This window comes from Synchiropus splendidus, chromosome 8 (genome assembly GCF_027744825.2).
Source record: "Synchiropus splendidus isolate RoL2022-P1 chromosome 8, RoL_Sspl_1.0, whole genome shotgun sequence".
Classification (NCBI taxonomy): Eukaryota; Metazoa; Chordata; class Actinopteri; order Syngnathiformes; family Callionymidae; genus Synchiropus; species Synchiropus splendidus.
In genome coordinates, this window is record NC_071341.1 from 10,587,768 (window position 1) to 10,614,382 (window position 26,615).

The 26,615-nt window shown below is 40.5% G+C and overlaps 1 protein-coding gene across 9 annotated transcripts in view; it reads right to left on the reverse strand.

Annotated features, from left to right (window-relative positions):
* The window catches only part of elna (elastin a), a 46,677-nt gene extending 25,270 nt beyond the window's left edge, over positions 1-21,407 (reverse strand). For all 9 annotated transcript variants that reach the window (XM_053872452.1, XM_053872451.1, XM_053872448.1 and 6 more), the window contains exons 1-5: positions 21,107-21,407; positions 13,169-13,237; positions 12,235-12,282; positions 11,476-11,649; positions 11,149-11,175 (exon numbers count right to left, since the gene is read on the reverse strand). In XM_053872452.1, the coding sequence (XP_053728427.1) occupies positions 11,149-11,175; positions 11,476-11,649; positions 12,235-12,282; positions 13,169-13,237; positions 21,107-21,182 (394 nt within the window). In that variant the 5' untranslated portion in view covers positions 21,183-21,407. The remainder of the gene's footprint in view (positions 1-11,148; positions 11,176-11,475; positions 11,650-12,234; positions 12,283-13,168; positions 13,238-21,106) is intronic.
* Between the last annotated feature and the right edge of the window lie 5,208 nt (positions 21,408-26,615).

Consider the following 26,615-nt stretch of genomic DNA (forward strand, 5'->3'; position numbering starts at 1 on the left):
TCTAGTGAGGAGCTGCGGGACTCAAGAGCAATCCCAGTCAAAGCCCATTTTATAGCATCATCTTCGAAAACTCCGAGGGGTCTCAACAGGATCAACCCTTCGCCGTGACGGACAGTCCGACTCTGTTCTTCGGCTGTGGTCCCATATAACATTTCACTTTGAAAGCTAAGCCCGTCATTATGTCCGTCAGCGTCATGACACCAGATTTTTATCGGTATCAAATTATCACACTGCTCCCCGTCCAAGATGGTGGAATGATTGCATTCTTTCAGTGTGATGCAGGAGATGTTGGATGAAAGCGTAATGACACAAGTCAATTCCAGATTGCGTGAGACATGAGGACACGCCGAGGCCCCCCTCACACGTACTCATCTCCCTCTGCGTGGACCTTCGCTGGTGCTTATCTCTCTACAGGTTCTCTGTGATGTCGGTTACCAAGCAGCCCTTTTTTCACATGCTGGAATGATTACGCGTTCACGTCGTCGCAGAAGTACTTTTAAATTCTGCTGGCTGTTCAAACTGTGGCAACAGACTTTGGCTGGAGATCTTGGTGTCGTGCTTCGCTTTTCCATCGAGTCATGACACTCGGGGAGGATTTTCAAAGCCTCCGCCTCATCACACGATGACCTGACGTGCACCTTTCTCAACTTACACGAGCCGCCGCGCTCACAGGGTGCAGCCCGCGGAACACACACAGCTCTTTGACTCCAAATATTCAGCCTCCATGAAGTCAGTGCAAAACTATGGACTTGAAGATGCAGAAACGTTCCTCTGTTTAGTGCTAGTAAGAGTTTCTGGTGTGTCATTCAAATAGTCCAGCAGTTATCCTAAATGTACATGTTCTGTTTTGCTGTTTTGTATTCTTCACTAGTATCCTAGTATTGTAATCTGTCTTTAAATACAAGTTATGGCAGTTTTATGATCCTCAATTTTAAGTTATTTTTAAATGAGGCTTTATTACATCTTTACTTCCTTTCGCATTTTGTTGCTGTTTTTATCTTAAAAATTTCAAGAGATACAGTTCATATGCTCAATGAATACTGTACTTCTCAGTATTTTTCACTCCTGTCCGACATTCATATTGAATATCACAAAAAAGACACGTACATTTTTAAAACAGCTCTTAACTTGTATCTACATCAGCAGCCTGGAACCTCTGGTGGGTGGGTTTTGGTTATTACTCATATATGCTCCCAAAAAAGCAAGCGCTTTGCTTGAAGACCCTGTGGACACCAGATGGGGCGGAGCTTAATTGTCATACCTTTTTCTTACTTTGGTAATGTGCTACCTTGCACTGTGTTACGCATCATTGGTTATGTTTTGTTACATTTAGGCAGGGTTAGTTCATCTAACTTTTTGTTGTCTTGTTGGCTTCCTGTTTTATTTTGGTGAGGTTCTGTCATCCTGTTTGCGTCTTCGCTGCGTCTACCCCTACTTCCTTCATCGATAGTACCTTGGTATCTTGCTTTGTTTCCTGTATCTGTCCCGCTGCTTCCGTGTTCTTTGTCCGCGAGTACTGTCTTGTTGTCAAGCTTGTGTCATGTCGAGTCAAATCCTGTCAAGTTTGTTATCTTCCTTCTGAGTGAAGCGCCATTTGTTAGAGGTATTGTGGATTTAAGATGGACTGAGTTCCTCTTGCCAAGCTCCTTTTGGTATCGTTCCTGGAATAAACCTTGCTACGTCTCCTGTGTTTGGATCCACATATAGACAGTTCCATAACACAATGGCTAAATGGGCAATATGTTGAGCCGAAAAATATTGTCCTCTGTGCCAACATTGGCTCAATGTTGATGCCATTGCATCATCAGCCAAGTTCACAATGATCTGAGAACCTAAAAAAAAGGTCTATTTAAGGGTAAAATGTTTTTAATTTACAGTAATTTCACAATTCCAGTTTCAATCCCTTATTCTTTCATCTTTTCTTAAAACTGAAAATACTGTGTTTGACCAACAATGATGGACATGTTATGGATATATTATTGCCCCACCCTGGTGATGAGGGTCAGTAGTGCAAAAGGTGGTCAACTTTTATGGGCCTATTACGTCATAGTGAATAAAAACGTAGTGTTCCATTATATACGAGGCCCATAACTGGCATTGCTGGTCTCACCAGCCCACACACTTGGGCAAAAAACACCCGACACCGTCTCCATGACGTACAGGGTTTCTTACAAATGAGTCCAAATCAACACTCACCAGCGAGCGTATTACAACATGACTGCCTTTGCCCACTGACGTCTGTCTCTGTTTGAAGTACAAGTCGTACAATCGTGTTTCGCCCCGACAAAATTCTCTGCAGACGTTCCCCAACACAAACAATCCCAAAATCCAAACTGTGTTAATCCCTACACCGAGGGTCACACTTCATACACTGAGCTTTTGATGTCATTGTTTATTGTGTCATTTGGAGACGAAACTCGTGTTAAAATAACAATCTAAACAATCATTATTGTGCGAGTGCAACGTTGATCTGTTCTACTTCGAAAAGAATGTTGCTGGATTTTACTCGTTCCACGCAGCCATTATGTTGTAGTGAGAAAAGTCAAGTGGAAACACACAACACGTTTGAAAGTATGCGCAGAACTCCACGTTTCTGAGCTCCGACCAGAGAAGATCAAACTGAAGATTATGCGTGGAAGGAGATATCCAGTCAACAAACACAGCCTGTGGCCCTGGTATGTGAAGTTGGCCAAGTGTGTTTCCTCTCGCAGATGGTCCGCATATGCATCTCAGTGCATTTTCACTGAATAGTTTTCTGACAAGTCAGGGTTGAGGAGAGAGACCAAGGTTCGACAGGTTGGCTCCACACACAGCTTGTACACCGAACCGATACTTTGGGTCAACCTCAGAGGTTTTGTTTCATTGCACTCCTCAGCTATGTGGCGCACGATGGAGCCTTTGCAACTATTTAAAAATTGAAATTTTCAAGGTTTTTACAGTCTCTTTTTTAAGACAGGCAAGGTGACATTGATGGCAAAGCGAAGTAAAAAAACTGTACTTTTAACAAAATAGAGCTTGAATAACTGTGTCTGAAGTGTGAAAAAATGTACATAGAGATCATGTAAAAATGATATAACCAGCTGCTGATAAAGTGATGGAAAAACTAAATCACTACCTCCTCAGTTCATTGCTCCTCTTGACATATTGTTACATTATTAATTATCAACAAAATATAGACACTTCTGCTGATATCACCTGGGTCCAAGTCCTGGTGATATTTTACTTATTCATTTTTAACCTGGTGGCAATGTTCTGCCAATACACTTTTCAGGCCCAAGCATTAAAAAAAAAAAAACATAAACATATTCAACAAATAACTATGATAGTTTTTGGAAAAACTGTAAAATAATATTTTTAAGAGTCAGTACGAGGTTGGACACATTGTGACTCACGCGTATTTCACCGTTCCTCTAACTTTGCCTCTTCGTCACTCCACTCCACTTCTTCTTTTCCTTCCGGCTTCTCCCTTCAGGGGTCGCCACAAAGCAACATAGCAAAGGTTTCATAAAGTTTTTTAGCTTTTGTGCGATAACATTGGTATCCAGCGGAATGTTCTTTTTCCTGCTGTCGTTTATCCGCAAAGCTAAAGCAGACTCCATCCTTACAATGGTCTTGTTGCAGACAGTTTTTTGCATCCTTGTTAAAACATATTGCTGCTGTCCTCCTTATGTTATTTTCCTCCTTCTTTATGGTATGCACCGGAAATTAATTTATTCCGTAATGGCGCCCGACGGCCGCATAGCTTCTACCTTCCTTCAGCGTTTCCAGAAGTTTCACTTTTTCTGCGATATTTAGCCTCTTTCACTTCCTTTTGGGCGCATCCTCAGGTGCCTTTGCCAGTGCAGAACGTTTTGTTGACATTGTGGGTTTTATCTTGGAGTAAATTTGCATACGTAAATTTGGCAAGCTGTGCAGAGAGGAGGCGCGGAGACTGTTCACGTTGGCGAGTCCCTCAGCCAATCAGGATGCAGAACACAATGCACTGTTTAAAAAAGGCTGATAAATAATGAAACCAAATGATCAGAAATGCAATCCAAAATCCTTGTTCTCCTTTTCAAACTATCATTTATTCATTCATTCACATATTCCATCGAAGTTCTAGTTACAATCCTGTTGCCATCAATCTGCTCTGAAAGTTTATGACCAGGAAACAGGCAACGGGGGCTCTGCACTCATATAACTGTCAACATGGTGGAACCCAGGACTTCCACAGCAACATTGCCCAAACAAAGACAGGCTTGACCAGCACACGCTCCAAGCTCAGTACATAACACCAAATGTGTCAGATGGTAAATGACTGTTTTGCCAATATATATATATATATAAATATGTTAATTAGTATATATATATATATATATATATATATATATATATATATATATATATATATATATATATATATATATATATATATATATATATATATATATATATACAAATTAACATATTTTTTACGCTTGTCATTCACTGTGACAAGAGAAAATATTTTCATTACTGCGCCCAAGGACATCAAAATAGTCAGACGAAGGTCACAACAACATTGTGCTGGTCATTGTTCCGTGTCAGCGTTATTTTTGTAGGCTGATTTTTCATTCCATTCTAATAAAACACAGGTGGACACGAAACAGCGCTTGTGCGTTGCACCAGATGCATTCTGGATTTGTTCAGGGAGGATAAAAACATGCAAAAGTTTTATACGTCGATGTGTTTAAACTGACTTTTGCGATGACAGGCGTATGACCGCGCCAGACACATTCACAGGTCCTACACTCGTGGCCTGGCGTTTGCAGACGCTTCCAGTCCCTGACAGCTGAAATGACGGATCCAAAATGAAGTAATAAAAAGCACTGGCCTCTGTTTCATTTTTTTTTTTATAACAACTCCACAATATTTTGGCTAAAAACCTTTCATCCTCATCCCAATCAATCTGTCTCTTCTGGTTGAGCTGCGTCTCTTGGCGACAGCGCTGTTTTTTTGGTTTTATTTTATGTGCCTGTGCTTTCGTTGATGGTGAACTTGTAAAAATAACACATTGTAATTTTTTTTAAACAGAGTTAATGTGATTTTGCTGCCAGAATGTATTTCAATATGGACAGCTGGGTGAAAAAGCCAAACAAAACCAGTTCAACCATCGCTGATGTATCACCAGGCACAGTATTAAAACTCACCTGTTGCACTGAATATTTTCCTGCATCATCTAAACCAGTGATTCTTAACCATAGGGCTGGAGCCCATGGTTGAGCTGTGAGTTTTCTTGTTTTACACTTTTGGGCCACGAGACGCTCAGTTTTAATACATTAGCCACTTATGGTGGCAGTAGTGTGTCACTGAACTGACTTGACAGCTGCAAATCTGTGAGAGTTAACAACTATGGAGAAATCCTTGAAAAGAAAAAAATGATAAAGAAAGTAAAAACTGTTAGAAGCAATTTTGAAAATTAATTGGAACATTTTGTGACCATACTTTCATTGACTCTTCACTTAAATCTTCTTTGGAGAATAAAATATATTGTTTTTATTTTATGACATTTAGACATGGTTTTATATTTATTTTATTCAGAATTTTATTCAGTTTTTCCACTTTTCTCAACAGTTTGAATCCAAGTACGCATGTATGCAGTTTGTGCTTTTTTTTTTTCTTTAGCAAATTTGATGAATATGTCTTACACCTGGTACACAAACTTCAATTTTCCGTCCATCAATGCAATCTCATTTAGTCTCCTTCATCATGAACATTAAGGTTAGGACATCACAATGTAGAGTTAGAGCACCGAAAAAAATGTTCCCTGTGAGGGAAACTAGATAATCTGCGTAGTTCGGATCCATTCATTATTTTTGTCTGTAATTAATTAATTCATCAAAATTAGTCTCTATATCCTTTTGTCATAAGTTTTTTGTGCATGCGCATGTTTTCAAATGCATGCAGTATATTCAGCTACTCTTTTTAAAACCAATGCTTGTCTGTTATTAAAACAGAAATTACATTGCATTACGTTATTATATTTTATATTATTATATATTATATATTATATATTATTATTAGTGGTGGGACTTTAATGAGTTAAATATGATTCATTAATTAATCATAACAAAACATTAAAATATTCAATAGTTTTCATTTAATTTAACAGTTTGCTCTCCAGACAACAGGGAACCTTTGTAAGTGCAGGAGTTCCTGATCCACTGATCACACTGATGCACAAGACACGTGGCAGCTAGGATGATAACAACAACAACAAACATGGAGGAATCCCTGAACAAAAGCATCTGTTTGCTTTTGTTCAGGGAGGTTTTTCACTACACAATGGCCAGGGTTTCCACTACTCAGAATGGACTTGAAATTCTTATAACATTGAAATTCTTATACAAATATTTTCACGATATTAAAAGAGCTATTGTCAAACCGATGCAAAATAAACAATATTTTGTTGTTTAAATGTATGGATGGGTCCATCATTTGATTCAGTAAAATACCAAATTCATTCCAATTGAAAAATGTGGCTTCTTGTGGCAAATATTCTTGTACCATTAAACTGCGATTAATTGAGATTAATACACAAATTCTCAAATTAATTGGATTATTTTTTTTTATTGAATCCCACCCCTAATTATTATATTGTATTTCACTATGTATTTTGTTTTTTCACTTCAACACTCTTTCAACTACATTTAATGTTCAATATCTAGTTGTGCGTTGAAATATAAAGGAAAGCAGATGCAGTTTTCGGCAGCAATATTTGAAGTGAAAAGTAACAGCATCTGGAAAGTCGGTCGACGAAAACTGTCTTCAGTTCGTATTAGAGCCCAAGCGTGCTTACTTGCTGAACATAGCAGACACATGCCGCTTCAGCTTAGCAAAAAGCGCAAATACAGTCCTTGTAATGTTTCGTCTTAGCTGCCTAAAAGCTGCCACAAAGTGACAAGAGGTGAAAGAGTAAGTGCAGGAGTTTGGCAACCTTGAGCTGAGGTGCACATCCACCTTTTGCTTGAGGGGAAACTGGAAGGAAGAAAGTGTCTTACTGCTGTTTGTAAAGCGCAAGTTCCACTGTCCAGGTCTCGGTGCGATGTCAGAGTTGGATGCTGACAGGCCGCACAATTAGTGTAACATTTACAAGGTCTTGCATGAACTACGCTGCAATTCGCTGCAGTCACGCCACTCTCTCTGCCAGCTGCTGTTCTCCATTACTGTCCAGGCAAGGTGCTTGTCTGTGGATTCCAATGACACTGCTCAACCTCAACATGCAAATGAATGGCAGTGCGCCCGCCGAGGCCCATTATACATGGAGCTGTGGTTTATAATATGGATAACAGAAGGCGAGGAGAAACCCAGTCAACTCTGGAACTGGATGATATCGTCTGACACGAGGATTAGGCCGAGCCCAGACTAATGGCTGCAGTGACAACCACCATTGTTTAAAGTAACGCAATATATGGATAAAGGATGTATCAAGTATTTAAAACTATTTGGTCCCGGGGAATGAAAACCCCACTGTGGAAAATCTGAGCTGATCTTGACTCTCCAGTCGGTGAAGTGATGTGATTTGTCATGACTAAAATTCTGATTGAATTTGATGCTAAACGTAGCATCATCTACTGGCAGCTCGGCATGTATTGAGAGGAGGTGCTCTTTTCTTTCTTGACTGTTGTGTTAAGGAAGAAGGGCATTGAACTGGGCAGCTCACGTGTCACTCTCCGTATGATGAGACCCCAGTCACTAGCATCTGATCCCTGTGAGGATGGGGCTGCCTTGTTCACTGGATCACAACAGGATCGTGAGACCTCCAATGGCCAAAAGAATTGTTCTAAAATAAGTGTAGCGGTGTAACTAAGTGTAACTAACACTTGTTTTTGGCCTTAACACTGGGTTTTGCACGTTCACATGTGTGAGTGTAGTGTGTCCCAATGCTCCTAAGACCGAGGGCACTGAGCCCTGGGCCACACCCAATTCACACGACACATTACAACCTGGTAACACCGTCCTCCAGAAGAGCTGGAGGGAGAGTCCACTGTGGACGACACACGATATTTACCAACCGATGAAGGATTCTCAAGGCCTTCCTGCACTTCAGGCATGTTTTCATGATGCCATCAGGCGGATGGCACAACATTTCCGACAGCTGAACCATTTAAAAACAGACCTCACTAAGCTATCCTAGCATCCCTGATAGCGGCCTCCGCCTAGAAGTCATGTAACCCAAAATCGCTGCGTCCCATTTGAGTTTCATGTGATCTCCACCATGGAAGGGTTTTCCATGTGGACACCCCTTCCATGGTGGAAGACATCACACGCACAAACTTATTTTGTGTTTTCAGATCAATCGCTGTGAAGTTGATGAAGTTTTTGTCACAACACAAACACAGCCCATGTTCTTAGGTTTTTATGGGGACATGTCATTGCCATAATGCTTCTCCCTAAACCTAACCATCCAAAACAAATAGCTCACCTCAAATGGAACTCTGAACCAAACAAACTTCTGAAAAAAAAAAATGAAATTCGGGCTTAACCCCCACAAGTAAGTGTGTTTCCATGAATTGGTCCCCACTGGAATAGCAAGACAAGTTTGCACACACACACACACACACACACACACACACACTCATGTTTGTATCTTTATCCTTGTGGGGATCCCCATAATGCTTTCCTCTCACCCTCAAGCTATCAATCCTAAACAAATGGTTAAACTAACCAGGTCTGTAAAGCAAACTTAGCAAGATCATCCTCTTTTTTAGGGTCTTCTGTGGCTGTTCCACTCCTCTCCCACTCCTATTATTATTATTGTTATTATTATTATCATTACCAATAATAATAATAATAATAATAATAATAGTTTATCATTATTAGGAGCAGTAGTAGTATAAGTATGGGCCTATTTGTTTTTGTGGCTGCCCCCACAATCCCTCCTTCGATGAGTAGAGAAAACGGAATGGATGGATGGACGAACAATAATACACAAGATGAAATCAGAAATAAAACAAATATTTATATAAGACAGCTTTGCATTTATATATATGAAGATTTATTTGAGGCAGAAATGTAGCTTAAATAATACAGTAGACCAAGACACATCTCATGAAAGAACTTGAGAGATGTGTTGAAGTATGCCTTTTTGTGCAAATGTGAGACCTTGTTTACAGAGTAAGCCAGAGCTGGTATGTGTGAAAAGCTTTGGCATTACTTCCCACGTAATCTGCTGTTCGCTGCCAAAGTCAACTTCCATCAAATTTGGGCTGTTAGGTCATCTATACAGAACGACTCTCCAGCAGTTTCTTGTAGAGGCGGCAGGGTGTGGCCCTCCAGAGGGACCCGTTTGTAACCCATTCCATGTGTTATCAGGACTTCACAACGTGTGCTCAGCTCTTTATCTCTCCAAACACATAGAGGTAGGCTGAGATTGTATCGCCGCTGCTCAGAAAATTTATTGACTACTCAACGCAAATGTAGTGCAGACAAAAATACGGCAAATGAAAATATTTACCGTACACTATCTGAGAAAGGGGCCGTGGAAACATTCAACAAGGACACTGCCAGATATTGTAAAAGGCCAACATTAAGAAAACATTAATCAGTCCGCTGGCAGTGGTGTTTGGCCAGCAGTGATGTTGGTTTATACCCCGTCAATCAACCCGTCCTACTCAGACCAAGTCAGCCTTGAATGTCGCGACACCGACGACATTGGTGAGAAAGAATTGGGTCTCAAAAAGTTAAAGGAGAACTGCCTCAGATGACTGGTGCTTCACAGACACATAGGCTTCTTAGGGCACTAGTCTGACGTCTCTCACTGTAGTACAGTACGTAAGGAACTCTGTCACTCCTGAAAGACTCAGAGACCAGAACACGTAAAGATGAGTCTTATAAGGACTCATGCTGCTCACTTCATTGAGAATTCCTGAAGGACATTCCGACACCAGCTGGAGAGAGACAGTCATTGCTTTAGTTACAGAGCAGCTTGTGAAGAAGAGCATGACCATGTTAGGTTGCGGGAGTGGAGAGAGAAAAATGATGCACTGCCATCATTTTCCTTGTTTAGCCACATTTCAGTCTGCCAGGGGTTAAAATAGTGCTGGGCTTCTGAGGCTTCATGAAACAGTGTCCTCCTATTCAGAGCCTACTAGATGGTATTGTCTATCTTTGGATTTGCACAACCATCTCAATGAAATCTGCCACAATTTTTGAACGCAGTGTGCCATCTACTGGTCTCTGAAAATAAGGACACTGTTTCATGAAGGCTCATTGGCCCATCACTAGGTTAAAACATCATGCAGGTGTGTGTAAATCTGAGATATGTTTGAATCCAAGTAGGTAACGTATCAGAACCTGTGATTCACTGCATTTGACCACAACATCCCATTGCGCTACAGGTGTAGTAAAGGTACACATTTATAATTTACTTAACCAAATAATAATATTAAAAAATGTAAAAATTCAAACTGATAATAAAAAAAGAAGGACTAGCTTGCCATCCTTTTCCAAGACAGGTGAGTGACATAGCTAACAGCTAATAAAGAAACGCGACATGAATCGAGGAGAATAGACGTCTTTGAGAGATTCCTGGAGCCCCTCTCCAGCTGGTTGAACCATCCAAAGGGACATACATCAGCCATTCGTATTCCTTAGAAACAGTGCCACCACTAAATCATCCAGGATTCGTCAATCTGAACTGGTTGAGATGGAGTTTTGACAAAAAAAAACTTGTGCAGTTGCAGAAAAGAAACACTTTAATGTGAATACTATGAGAAAATGGGGTTTGTTACACTGTGTGAGATAGATAGTGTGATAGATCAGAATTGTAGGGAAAATGTTCTCAGTGCTCGCCTTTAGAAACATAAATAGTCCAACTACTAACATGAGTTTCATAAGCTCTCCATGATTTTATCATGTGTCACGAAATATAATAGTTCATATATTCCTGCTCAAGTATTTTCTCTCTGTCATTTTGTGATGCAAATTTGTTTCAATTCAATTTTGGAACTTTCCGGAACAAGTGTCCTGGGCATGATTTTATTATTTATACATTATTTGCAAAGCTAACAAAGACAAAACAAAAAACAAACAAAAAAAAAACCCCACTAGCAGCTGTTTTCTGAGTAGCACATAGCTGATGAGTCTCAAGTTTTATAAGAATCATAACAACACAAGCTCTACACTCACCTGGCTTTGGCGCTTTGCCTCCTTGACCTGTTAAAAAAACAAATAATGCTTAATAAATGCTTAAATAAACAAACAAATAAAGTTGCTTATGCTGGTTGGTCACCATAAGAAAAAGCCTAAAGGTCAAAGGTAAAGATAAGGTAGTGGCAATATATGATTTTCTGTAACAAACCCTCGTGGTTCATGTGTTAAACAGGATAAAGCTCTAAAACAAAAATATCACGTGGGAAGAGGTAAATGAGTAAATAATGGACAAAATAGTTCCATTAAAGGTCAACTGTTTTTAGGTGCATCAGCCATCACACTTATGTTTGTACATTTTCATACCTGTTCCTACGACACCAGTTCCGAAGCCACCTGGCCTGACTCCTCCCGTGCCGGCACCTCCAGGTACGAAACCACCCGTCGCGCCAACTCCAGGTACGAAATCACCTCTCCAGTCAGTTCCAGGTACCAATCCATCTGGTCTTGGTAGGTACCCACCGCCATAATATGCAGCAGCTGGTGTGAAGATAAAGCCATTGAAGTTTTTGTCTTTCATGAAACAACAAACTTTACAACACCATCATACCCACAGCTCACCTGGTACATCGTACCCTAAATATTCTTACACAAAAGTTAAGTGGCTCGATTATGCTGCCGATAACAAATACTGTTTATTGGCTTTGAAATATCCAGGACTTAATCACTGCGCGAGTGGTGATGTGTCAAGGAAATCTTGCCATGTGTTTCCTGCTGATTCGACCACACCAAATGTCAACATAAAACAAAAAAAAAAGAAGAAAAAATCACTTAAGAAATCAGGATTTAAGGAGAAGCATAGAAGTTGTATCTGTTTTCCTTTTTTCACTTTCCACATATTAGAGCGAAGCATATTTATATATGTAATATTCTCCACTAATATGAAGCAACATATTAAAAGAGGGGCAGATTTTTTTTTTTTTTTTCACATAAATTGAGGTCAACTCAAACGTGATCGAAGGAGTGAAACATTTCTCCGACCATCACATTTAGGTACCTCTGCCATTGTGTAGTTCATATTTTAAACCAGGACAAGGTGACATACAGTGTGGTTTCAGGCCTCACCTGGAGTTTTGGCGGGTTTGTAGCCTGCTGGGACGCCTCCAGTGGACCCTGACAGAGAAAACAAAAAGGCTTGTTCTTGCTGGCTTCCATTAAAAAAAAGATCGCACGACTGATCATTTCAATTATAGCCAACTGTAACTGACTACTACTGTCTGAGACTTAGACTTAGACTTAGACTTAGACTTAGACTTTCTTTATTGTCATTGCACAAAACATATTACTATATGATGGCAACGAAATTTCGGTCCGAGGCCTCCAGTTTCCAAAAACAAAACGAAATGTCCAAAAATAAATAGATAGATAAATAATAATAAAATAATAACAGATAAGTGCAGAGAAAAGAGATAAGAGACAGGCTTTAAGAGAAAAAAAGTGAGTGGAACTAAGTTGTTCAACTAACAGGTTCTTCCATCTATAACCATTAAAAACTCTTCAGACCGGGTAATTACACTTTATATCTCCAACACAGAACCGATGAAGTGCAATGCTTTTCATGATTTGGACGTCGACTTCGTGTCTTCACAATGCCAAGTGAGATCATCCAGGTCGACGCAATATGTTCTAATCATAACTAATGGGAAGGTTTTTTCTGGCCAGCTTATTGTTTCACATTCTGTAAATCATTTGCTGCATTGACTGAACCAAAAAAAAGGAGGAAACCAAAGTTCAGCTCGAAGGTTTTGTTCATAAATAACTGTTTCCGAAGAGCTAAAATCCATGAGGTACGTAACACAAGTGGGTCAAAGCATGTCATTTCCTTGGTCATTTGTCATTTCTGACACTTCTATAAATAAAATAATTTACAAGGCGTCATGAGTCAAACCCCTGGTAAACCTGACCAAACCTTCCATGAGTAGGTCATTCAAGTGCAGAGGTTGTTGTTGTTCCAGATTAAATTTGAACCTGTTGATGAAGACAACAAGGACTTTATTACCTGGAAGGAATCCAGTTCCAGGTCCCGCAGCCCCTGGTCCTACCCCTGTAACAGGTGGCACATAAACCCCTGGACAAAAAACAGGAAAAACAGATTACTCCCTAAGACCGACACAGGTTTTTACCTCATCCCGGCAACTTCAAGGAGCATTTCCAAACAGTGACACCATTCATTAGACAGACGCGTTCAGGATGCATGACCCAGACAGAGAGGTCTGTCCTTGATGTGCTCGCAGCACTGATGGTCATGACACAACGTGTTGCAAAGAGCTGCAGAAATAAAAAATAAAAGCCTTGCAGATTAGTAGAATATTCCAGTTGTTTTCATTCTGATGAGGTATTGCATTTGGAACCCTTCAGTCACAAATTGCTTCGGAACTGTGGACAACACCGAAAAACCCCCAGCTTCATCCCCCCAGTCACTGTTTGTGTCTAATTTTTGGCTGGAGCTCACTGTACCCCTGAGATAGCTTTCTGGATCCAAAACGCCGCGGCCTCCAGTGAACAACAGCAATGAAAAAGTGAAGACACAAATGACTTTTCTAGGACGACCAACAGATTTGGAACTGATAAACTGTAGTGTTTAACGCGGTAAAAAACGCAGAGTGAAGTTTGAGGGTGAAACAAGTTTTTAGTTGAACCACTTGTGTGAGTTACAGAGCCTATTAACTTAAACCACATGGACTAGCCGTCCATTTGCTGATTAGAAAAGCACTTGGACGACACTTTACTTTCCGAACTTCGGTTGCTAGAGCGTTACGAACGATTAGTGTCCACTCTTGTTTAGAAAATATCCTGACACTCTCAAGCGCCTTTTTCCCGACAGCAATTTTGCATGTCTCTCTTCAAGCTAGGTTTAATTGCGCATGTAAATGTCCTGCTTTGTTCAGCTGCGAGGAACTGACTCAAAACACCTTTGAAAGTTTGCAGTTACTTTGCTCCTGCCACGTCACAGATGAGCAAAGTTCTTGTATGTCAGAGTTGAATTGACTAACTGTAATTCAGTTGACAGTAATTTGTAAAATAGATATTGGTAAAATAACACTGTCATTTTGTATGTGGCAGGCTTCTGAAGGGTTGGGCGATGGTCGTAACTTCTCACTTCATTTCACAATCAAAAGGAGGATTTCCTGTCTGCCATGCAGGCCGCAGTGGGAAGAGGGTGTTAGAGGGTCTAGTCTTTTGCCAGGTTTCCTTCACTCAGGAATTTGTATTGCAGACCTGGACGGCTGTGAGTTCACTGAGGTCGCATCTGATTGGAGGTCAACCGGTTGGTACACTAGAAATATATATTTATTTTTTCCTCGAGAAAGAACAAGAACAAACCAAAAACAAAATCAAATAAAATTCATGAGCATTTTAAGCTTGATTTTTATTAATAATAATCCTATGTTACAGAGAAAGGAACGTCCACAGTGTTATATTTCAGTGTTGTATTACAACTTGTGGCGGGTCAAGAAGCAGTGTTCTCATTTTCAGAGCCCACTAGATGACACTTTTATCACTAAAATCTTTGGATTTCAATAACCAGTCCAATGAAACCCTATTTAAACTTTGAGCGCCACCTGCCGATCTCTGAATATGACACTGATCCGCCCACCAGTAGTTGCAGCACCACAAACAGCTCACGACTTAATCCTGAACATGTCCATTTTTTATTGCATTATACAGAGGTGGGCAACTTAATTTCCTCAAGGGCCACATTAGAAACTGTAACGGTTGTGGGGGGCCATCATCAAAAGAAAGACAGCAATGACTGCAAAACATGACGGAAAAATACCCAAATATATACTGATGTTACAAGGACAAAATGAAGCTAAGAAGATAGAACCTATTGAAATATTTCATTGTATATGCACATAATTTGAATATAAATCATCTAGGGATAAAAGATAAAAAGGCAATTTATTTCAAAATATATTTTCAGTATTACGTCAATGTATTTTGAGGAACAAGAAAAATAACAAAAAAAAAATGGCCAATGAAAGGAAGAAAATTTTAGTCTTTAAACAAGAACATGTTGCATTTACTGCTGAAGTGGGCCGCACTTTGCTCAAGTCTGGCACGATATTGCCTTTTTCCTCGACTTTTTTTAATAAAGTTGACCAACCCAAGAAACCGAGGGCCTCTTGTCCACGATGTGAGAAAACATGATCTCTTGAAATTTCCACTTGCTATCATCCTTTGACAGCACAAGACCACGGAGACATTACATCATATGAACAGGGCGTCCAACAGATAAGATAATGTTCATGTGTGGTATAAACTGACTCTTGTTTGGAATTTTCATGAATTGAAGCATCCCGACACAATCTGACAGGCGGATTAGTTGGTATCTAGTATCTTGGAAGTTTAGTTTGGTCTCATGTTTTGTCCTGGATCAAGGTATTAAGTGGTGAAATATTTCATGGGTGACTTTGATGATTGGAGGATCCGCGCTGAATGAAAATGTATCATCAGATCGGTCTTTGCAGAGAGGCTTTATTGGCTCTTATGGTCTGGTTTAGTCCACTCAAGTGTGTCTTTATTACAAACAGAAAAGGTTAAGAATTGTAAATCCTTAGTTGATATGCTGTTGCCAAGAGCGTTTCCCTGAAATCGCTCTCTTCCTAATTGCAGTTGCGATTGTTTAGTTGACTTCATGTACCGAAGCCAGTGAGTCATGTGACATTTCTACAACCCCTCCAACTGGATTTGCTCATTCGCTCATTAATAAACACTGTTGGGTGGTGAAACAACCCGCTTGGCACACGAGGCGCGCGCCGCTGTTTGCACTCGCGAAGCATGCGGTTCCACATGGTTTCTCCAAGGGTTTCTGCTACATTAAAAATCATGACTGCTGCTTTTCATTCCTCAAATAGAACAGGTTATGGAGTAATAAGGTGTTTATTCCACATAAACCGCCCCGACACGTGATTAAGTCTCCACTTTCAACGGCAGATTTAAGACAAACTCTTTACCTCTGTCATGTCCAACCTTTCCAGAAAACTCCTGGAAAAGCAGCAGCTATGTTTTTTCGTATTATTTTGCTCTCTGTCACCGACACCCCAGTCCCGGAGAAAATGATTTAAATGTGGCTATTGTCACAGAACTCATAAATCAAAGCGGAACACACTCAAAGAGCTGGAAAACAGATACGATGAATCTGAAAAACTGCAGACACTTTACATAATGACCACACTCACAGATGTAGACGGGACTTGGACTTATTTTGCGTGTCAACTTTTGTTGACTTTGGATAATTCAGCGACTTATCTCTGGAAGAGTTATTGACTTCATCAAAACACAAACAAGATTCCAGATGCTTGACTGATCATGGATCGCTCATCTGCGCCAATCTTGTTTTCAATTTCATTTTTTTCTTGAACTTTTCAAATTCAAACACACAGATTGAAGCCAAAATATCCACCAAACTATACAAGAAAAAGAGGAAAGAAGGCAGTTGCAGCATTGGACCACCTATACTAGGAAGCAGATGCATGAGGTGAATGCTTTAGGTCCATTGGCTTGGGTGGTAGGAGACCAACAGTCTACAGTCCTGACCCCACCACCAGACCTAAAACACCCAGTGTAGCACACGTGCACAACCCACAATTGTGCACGAGCGTTGGCGGCCCCTTGTGAGTACACAGTCGAAACATTAAAGGACTAGAATTAATGAGTTGCCTGACATCAAAGGAGGCTTGTTTGTCTGTGTTCAAAATGACTTGAAAAGTTATGGACAGATTTGGATGAAACTTTCAGTGTAATATTAGGAAATAGGAACAAATAATTCAATTTGGAGCCGCCTGGATCCAGGATTTTATTTTAAAGGATTCTTTAGTAGCCAGTAGGTGCTATCTGAGTGCTTTTCTGTTGTGTGTGTATATATATATATATATATATATATATATATATATATATATATATATATATATATATATATATACACTATATAGTATATAGCAATTGAAGTATTCCAAAGTGATGCTTTGGAGTCAAACTTTCCAGGATAAAGCTTGGTGCAATTTGCAGGAAAATTATTATTTTTTTAAAAAAGACGGCCTGATAATTGGCTACAGCACACCTGGGCATCTCTCTGAAAAAGCACAGATCATTAAAATGGATTTGTTGTTCAATTTTTATTATTATGATTAATAAATCTAATCATTAAAATGTACACTTTAAAAGCACCTGAATGTCACGTCATATGTTAATGTTACATTAGCAGCACATATTTACAGAGGCAGCAGACAATACCAACTTGCGGTTGAAACTGTTCTGCTCCCACAATGTTTCAGATCTGGAATATGATTTGGGATAAACCCCTGGAAGAGAGACAAAAAAAAAAAAAAGATGGCAACGATGGCGCAATCTCTACATCATCATTCCGATCAGCATGTGTTTCGTGGAACACAACATGTTCTGCAATCATTGTGTAGCTGAAACACACGATTTGTTTTAGGCATACTCCCTGTTGCCAGGGGCTAGCGGGCGCCATGTTTACACCACCTTTACCCTGCCGAAACAAACAGCAGCATGAACCGTTCTCACCGCAGTCGTCTCAAATTAAAACCTCAATTAATGACCATTTTGCCTCATCAGCATGTTACATTTTTGGTGTTGAATATAAAACAAAATGGAGAAATATTTACATTGGATTTGCATGTTGCTTGTGAGCAAGGGCATGGCTGACAGGAGCCATTTCAGATTGTCAGGCCACAGGGAAACGTCTGAGAGTCTGTTGAGAGCAGTTTGCAGAGGCTGGAAAATTTCAACTCTCTTAATGTGCTTCTTTGTTTAAAACTTGGCAACAGTTGACCACAGACCAAACATCTGATTGGGAGATGTGAGCTCGACATTCATCCGCAACCTGAGCAAAAGTCAAACAAGTTTGTAGCTCAACATCCACCGCTAGGTATTTATAGAAACCCTGATAAGAAGGATGATTTGGTACCTGAGAATTTACACAACCTCTTTTTGATGGCTCCAAATGTTGAGGAAAGAAATGTTTCTGTTGATCCAAGGTTTGCAACACTGTTTGTCTTTTCCTTCCTCAGAAGTGAGCAGTCATCTGTCATGATCAGAGCAATGTTATATACTGTATGTGGAGTCAAATGAGATAGTTAGCATTAGCCACTCTACTGCTTTTGGCTGATCCACAGTTACAAATGCACAAAGTGCATCAGGCTGCTATGTCAAATGCCAACTTGAAGTCCACTTCATCCATCACAGGTATGTCCCACTAACATCAGCCAGTGAGAACATCTGGCCAGCAACATCATTTGATGCTTTAAAGTAAAGGCTCTCGAGTCAAAAGTCCCTCAGGATTTCCAAACCAATGTGCTACGATTAAGTTCAGTTCGAAAAACTCAGATCAACTCTAGTCCACTTACATTTACCTCTATATGATCATATTGTTTAGATCATCAACTTCAATTTTATAAAATACCATTCTGTTTTCTTTTTAAACAGTGAAATATTTGTTGCATATAAGTACCAAACAAATTGCTGAAATAACTTAAGTAAGTTCTATAAATTATACCTTAAAGGTCAGTTAGTGCAAAGGGAGTAAAGAGATTTATGCAAGGCTAAAGGAGGCCCCACACATATACATTTTTTCCTAGGATTTTTGAGAGCATTTTTGTTTCCGTCAAGGACCCCATTAAAAAAAAAGTCAGGCGTTGATCGTTGAGTCTGTGGTGCGCTCTGATAATCTCAATGCAGCGCAGCACACAAGCCAGAAATCTCTCTTGATCACTCATGACAGAATGAAGGGGAAGCATCACAACAGGGCGACAGATCACATACATTTATCTGGGTTTGGAGGCGTGGTGGCTTTTGTTTTAAAGGATAAATACAGAAAGAAACTTCAGAAAAACTCAGTGGCATGAACCAGACCGCTGCTCACAGAACTATAGTTCCTGAAGGAACGGACCAGGTGAGGGCGGCAGCAAACTCGACTCTCTTTCCTGATTGGCTAGATTCCATTCCAGTTCGAGTTGGGAACGATCGGCCAAGTTTTCGGTCATATATATTGAACATTTGGATTCACTGCAAACACCCCCCACACCTAAGAATCGTCTTGTGAATTTGAAATATTATGAAGATGATCATAATCGTTGGTCAGCAATGGGCGAAATTGGAACAGAAACCGCCTTTTCTGAGACCAGGACGCCAGGCTGCAACATTTACGTAGAATGTAATATGTTTCTGAACAGGTAGGATCAAAATCAGCAAGCTTTTTTATGATATTCATAATCCTGGATCATCCTTAGCTCCTCAGCAAATACCTTATGGACCCTCCAAGACATGTTTACTCACTGAAATCTGATCTGTTTTGCTTGAACTTGACTCTCTTTTGGTGTAAAAAACTGGAATCAATCAAGGAATCAAGACAGTTTTGCGACAATTTCATGAAGAAATCTTCATTTTCTGCTGTTTTAACTCTGTCCATAGAGAAAGCATCGACTTAGGCCCCCTGTCCCTGGGTGGCTGGTGAGGCTGCGCATATCAATAAAACGTGATAGTTTCAATAGCAGAGTGGGGTTCTACACGTCTCCCTGACATTTACTAGCGCAGTGATGAATACGCCTAATGTCTCAGATGACTGAGTCTCATCTTTGCTGACCCTTAATGGCTCCCATGTCATTGATTGATAGAAGAGATTCAGTTATTTATATAAAAAGAGTCTTCTCCTTCCTGTGTGGTGAAATCTGCTAACACAGGGAACCAAAACAAGACGACAAATACTTTCCAGAGCCGTCCCCTAGGACCATTACTGAATTGCTCCTGTCAGCATGGACTTGCACAACGTAGCTCATGTGCTGTGAGTCTGGTCAACATAACCATCATGTTTGGTGATTCTCAGATGATGAAGTTTGTAATACATACAAATAATTGACCCTTTGACCAGAGCGCTTTTTTTAAAAGTTGGAAAGCATCGAGACAGATTTGGATGTAACAGCCCGAAACCATTACAGATGTATTCCAGATTGACTTCAAGTTGGCTCCTTAGATACTTTTTGACTCAACCTCTGGAGAGGTATACCTGCTATTATATAGACAAATGAAGAGAAACAAAACAGTTATTATAGATTATGAAGGATCCGAGGTGCACCTCTGCATGACCTCAGACGTCAGTAAGATGGAAGCCAACAAAACATCTTGGAAGAGTCAAGTTTATTAAGGACGAACTGTTCCAACCATCCAGAAGTGAAGCATCTAAAGAGCACACCAGAAGATAAGCCACTGAAACAGCTGTAACCGTTATTTTCGCAAAAAATTAAAAGGAGGAAAATGAAGCTGGGTCCGGCATGCCTCGTCCCAGATGTGTAACATGTTTCACAGTTAAGGACTAAAGAGATCAGGGACTCTCAGCCAGCCACACAGTGAAGAATTCAAAGCTTCTCGGACAGAAGAAAAGAAAAACTGACAGGGTAAATGATTTTGGCGAGGTGGCCACCTTTTCTACTTGAGTCTGCGTCAGATTATCAGCTTCAACTCAGATGGATGCAAGTTGTTCCTTTATATTGAGCAGATCACTGGACAGGCAGAAGCAATTGAAGGTGCATTCTTATGTTGTCGCATTTCTGAAATTATTGCTTATGACTGGACAATGCTGTTTCTTTGCTACATGTAGAGGGAAGAATTGTGTTTTTGCAAGAGGCAATGAAATTAAACAATTGCAGGTTTAATGTTGAATATTTTCTCTATTTTATGAAATGTTTTCTCCCATTCAAATTTGATTTTTTTTCACTCATTCACATTCACAACACAAGAAAGAGGGTTTAGCTGCAAGAAATGTTGCAGAATATTGTCTAACAGATACAAATAAACCACCAGTATAGTATTTTTTTCTCGCTTTAAACTGGCTTATTCAGGCTGAAATAGAAGCAACAAGGTTGCACCTGTTCCGGGTCATTGCCAGACGGAGCACCGTACCTTCTACTGTACTCACCTCCTTGTTGAGAGGGATGAATCAGAGCTATGAAGAAGAGTCCACAGACGAGCAACAGAAAGTTTCTGTTAGCCATCTCGCTCCAGAAAGCACCACCCCACTCCAGATCAGCTGGTTTTATTCCCTCCAAAAACAAAATGTCTATGGGTTTTGGAGGGAAAAATCAGAGAGAGAGTGTGAGAAAAAAAGGAAAATATATTTGATGTAGTTAAGAGGGGAGCAACTCTGCTTCAACGCATCACTTTGCTCTTTCCCCTCTCTCTCGGTCTGGTGTTGCTGTTTTTATTCTGGTCACTCCTGCCAACAGTATCCACACTGTTGCCAGCAGAGAGAGAGAAGGAGACAAAGAGCGAGAGACAGTGGGAGGGAGGAAAGAGAGAGACGTCCCCCCACACTCGCCATGCTCATCCAAAAAGGATTGAACTGTCTGCCAAACATTTGTATGGACATAGCGCATACTTATCTGCAGCAGTCAAGACTGGAACTGAGGAAGAGCATTCCTCGCCGCCATGCCATAGCGTGATCTTTCTCATCCTCAGCCTTTCACAAGGCCAGTTTGCACTGGCTTTCCAGGGACATTGTTGCAACTGTTAGCACTGCAACCTGAGCTCTTGTGGGAGAGCATTGGTCGTGTCCCTAAAGCAGCACCTCATACACATTAATGAGGAATTAATATCGAGCAGGAATGTTCACAGTACTTCGACAACTACATTGAGCAATGAAAAGTAACACAAAACAGGAACAGGGTTGAAAACAGTGACACACATTCCGGGATTTTCCTGTTGATTTCTTTTGGATAATTCTTTTGAAGCGGACTTTTTCGTGCCTTAGCGTCGCCTTCCTTATGGCTGATGCCAAGAGCTGCTGGATTTGAGTCTGACAACCATAGACACCAAAGAATCCAACTGTCCTGAGCCATGTATTTACAAAATCTAAATTCTAAAATGAAAAAAAAAAACAATGTTATTGCGCTGTACTAACACACACATCATCATCAAACGCAAACCTCCATATAACACTGAAAAGTACCTTTATACAATACACCATAAATTTTGATCTGCTCCAACTGGGCCTTCTGCTCTTCTGGGACACACCTCCTTTGTTACGATTGGTCAGGTGCTTGTGAGATGTGAGCTTTAATAAAAATGAATATCACCATATTGAATAAGCTATAAAGTTTGTGAGAGTCATCATGCAGCACAGGTTTTGAATCAGGTCAACCGGACTAGTAATAATGATTCAAACCTGTACTGAATAAGCTATAAACTTGGCATCCGTCTTCACCATTAGTCTGGTCCAGTTTTTACCGATAGCCAACCTAATGCCAAGCCTATCACGATGGTGAGGTATTGGAAGCTAACATTGTTTTTACGGGAATGACTGAACTCGATCAGACTGGATCAGAACATCAGTGGAATGTAAGACAGAGCGAGAGACAGACACGAGTACAGCGACACACCCACATCACAGCAGGCCATAAAGTGAATGAATATAAACCTAAACTACCTCTATTAAACATCAATTACAAACACATTGAAAGTGAATACAAAACACCATATGGTCACAGCACAGGCTGTCAGACTGAAGTGTTGGTGTGTGGCTGGGTGTTGGACTCACTGCAGGACTGGATCCTTTCAGACATCCGTTCCAACCCCAAGAGGTTGAGGAGTGGTTTAAGGCACTGGCGAACCAGGCAACAACCCAGGACAACATTTTTGGAGGGCAGCTTGATCGAAAAAGACAGGGATGACATTGGTTTTTTTTAGTGCTATTCATAAAAATCATCCAAATAACTGCCTTCTGAGCAATATTAATGACATGTGCATCTACTTACTGCTTGCAATAGGAAGTCTTGCTAGCTGGAGCTCATGTCTCACCGATGTTGTAATAGGTTAGGTTTTTGTGTTGGCCAGTTAAAGCTAAACTGTCCTGTTGGGTAAAAATAATAGTTCTTGTTTTAGGTGACATCATTTGACTGCAATGTGGATGAGGTAGGCTAAACAAGCACATGTGAATACCGAGTTTGTACTTTCAAAGGTTAAGATATTAGTGCTTTTTATTCAATAATTCGTGTCTTCCATTTATGCCTAAGGTGAAGTTGTGTGAGTATGTCTCCCAAATGGCAGCACACTTTGACAAATAATGGGGAAATGGGTCATGATATAGAGTTATCACTCACACACTCAAAAGAAAAAACACATTTGACTGATGCTAGAACTGTTCAGAATGAGACGCTTAATCACAAGATGCATGCTTCCAACAATATTGGGCCCAATGTTGGCTTTCACTTCGAAACACTTTTGCCCTGGTATGTCCTGCATTTGTGAGGGAACAAGGTCGAAGTGGAGCGATACATTTTTAAGCTCATTTTCAAGCCAAATCCATAACTCTGTCAGACAGAAACGTGACAGACCCGCCGCTCGCACCACTTCAAATAGAGTTTGCCTTCCAAGACACACAAATCACACTGCTTCTTCATGGTGACGGTGAAAGTCATTCGTGTTTTTTGCTTCTCTCTTGCTGGTTTATGTCTCATTAGTGTTTGCCATTCCTCACACAGGCATCAACACAACTTTAGCTGTTTAATTCAGGCAGTTTTCACCTGATTATAAAACATTGTAAACATGAATCTGACTTGTCTCACTGGGAAATAAAGTCAAATCATGGAGGCCAACATGCTTATGCTCAGTCTATTTTTGAACCATTCATCACAAGTGCATTGTGCACACGTATGAAACTTTTTAAAAACAATCCTTTCAATGAAACCTCACATTATGTCAATCGTTTATGGCGCTACCTACGGAGCACCGACAATTAGGACACTGTTTCATGAAGCCTCAGCAGCCCACCACTATATGGACACTGATGGGTTGATAAGGCTTCATGAAGGAGTGACTTATTTTTCAGAGGACACGAGATGGCACTGCAATCTTAAACTATTTCAATGAAACCTCGCAATATTTTTGAACCAGGCACACCAACACTGCTTCATGAAACTTCATTAGTAGTGATGGGCTAATAAGGCTTCATGGAACAGTGTCCACATTTTCAGCACCACTAGATGTCACTTTCTGACCTAAAATCTTTGGATTTGAACAAGCATTTCAGTAAAACCTCACATCATTGTTAAACCCACAGCACAGTTTCATGAAGCCTCATCAGCACATCACTGCATGCAGTATCACTATTATTCACTGTTGCAATTTAGGAAGTCAGCAGAATCAAACTGAAAACCTGAGCACAGTCACCACCGAAAACTAAGCTCACTAATGCTCTGGACTAGTTTTTCGATCTACTTCACTACGTTACCTAACTGATCTTCAAGATGCAAAAGTAGTGCAACTCTGACTTCTCATTCCGAGCTTCAATAACTAGATCTTGGGATCATGGGTGAGTGTAGTGACTAGTATTAATAACTCTAATAATAATAACAGCATCATAATTTGAGGTGACTGAAGGCATCACAAGCAGATCCTCTGCAGACCAACAGAGATGATCCTGTGGTAAATTTTGCTCCGGACCAATGTGCATGATGTCACATCTGAGACTTCCAGCATCCGTTCCCTCAGATGAACCACATTATTTAAACTAGTGGCATCATGGTGAACTGATTAAGCCGACTATGACCACTGACACAGCTGTTGTTGGTTTCTGGCGTATTTGGTGCATCATGATGGGAAATTACACTTCACATGTGGGCTGCTATTGCTACAATGGATCTTTGTTCAGCGGGAAAGTGTTTACATCTCACCCTGGGCTGCTGCACTGGATCAGCTCTGAGATTGTTATCGTGCAGCTAGAGAAGAGTAAACTTGGCCAGCGCTGTTGGGTGGTTCAGGCAAAATATGCATCATGTAATACAGAAGATCCTCGGGTTTTCTTTTGATCTGGATGGGACAATTCTCATATTAGTTTCAGGGATTGTTTGAGCCGTATTTGCTTTCACAAATATTAAATAAGCGATGATGAATCCAAAAAAAAGCTGTCAGTATAGATTATCTTTACCCAACAAATAAAAATGCTCATCACAAATTTACATTTTTAAGGTTTCTTTTCATGGGGTTCAGGGCTCAAGATTAAAAATGATGGAAGATAGGAAGATACTGTGGAAAAGTATAAACTCAGATTGTTTTTATTTACTTGAATTTCTTAACTCAATAAGCTGCACTGTAGAGTGAAAGGTGACCCGACATTCAAAGGCTGCACCGCAGGTGCGTGCAGTCATTGCAGCAAATGCAGTCATCATTGAAGAACAGTGACATGAGGCGTTTTGTTGTTCAACCTGCTGCAAAATGATGATTAACATTTACGAACCACTGCGATTGGCTCGCGCTCGTGAAAGCTCTCTGGCTGACATCTGTGCCAAACATTTCAATGTTCTGACCGTACGCCTCGACAATATAAATGTGTCAATTAGAGCGAAGAACCTCAGGGAAATCGCAGAATCCAGAAGGAAACTAGCAGAAGAAGCTTTGCAACAATGAAGAGATTCAGTTCCCAATCATTTGGTTAATCACGCTCTCTGTTTTGGGCAATTGTTTGATGACTTGCTTAGTTCAGTCACAATGGTAATGGACTGCAACCAGACAATGGCTCAGCATCATGGTTGTTCTCTAGCACTTCGCTTGAACTTGTAAAAGTTTACGTAACACAAGCGCTTGTCTGACTACAGAGTGCCAACAGTGATCACTAACATTGGCATTCAGACGGTGCTCTTCAACCTGTTTTGTTTAACAATGAATAAAATAAGTATTTCTACATACTCTACTGAGTAACTGGGGTACTTCTTTTTCTTCTTTCTCTTTGGACTTCTCCCTTCAGGGGTGGCCACAGTGGATCATCTTCCTCCATCTCACCCTGTCCTCTGCTTCCTCTTCTCTCAAACCTACAAACCTCATGTCCTCCTTCACCACCTCCATAAACCTCCTCTTTGGCCTTCCTCTCCACCTTCTGCCTGGCAGTTCCAACCTCAACATCTTCCTACCAATGTACTGGCTCTCTCTCCTCTGTACATGTCCACACCATCTCCATCTAGCCTCTCTGACTTTGTCTCCTAAACACCTGACCACATGTGCTGTGCCTCTGATATACTGCTTCCTGATCCTATCCATCCTGCTCACTCCCAGAGAGAAGCTCAGCATCTTCATCTCTGCCTCCTGTCTTTTCCTCAGTGCCACTGTTTCCAAACCATACAACATTGCTGGCCTGACCACCGTTTTGTACACTTTCCCTTTCATCCTTGGCGACACCCTTTTGTCGCACATCACACCTGACACTTTTCTCCAATGACTCCATCCTGCCTGCACCCACTTCTTCCCCTCTTTCTCACACCCTGGACAGTTGAGCCTTCATTTTTTATTTTCTTTATTTTTACCCGACTTTCTCATTCATACACATGTATTCTGTTAACTGGAGCATGATTTTGTGGGGAAAAAAGAAATAATTCCAACATTTTATTTTCAAACATTTTGCACACCACTGACAGAAATGACCTTGTACACACACCCTT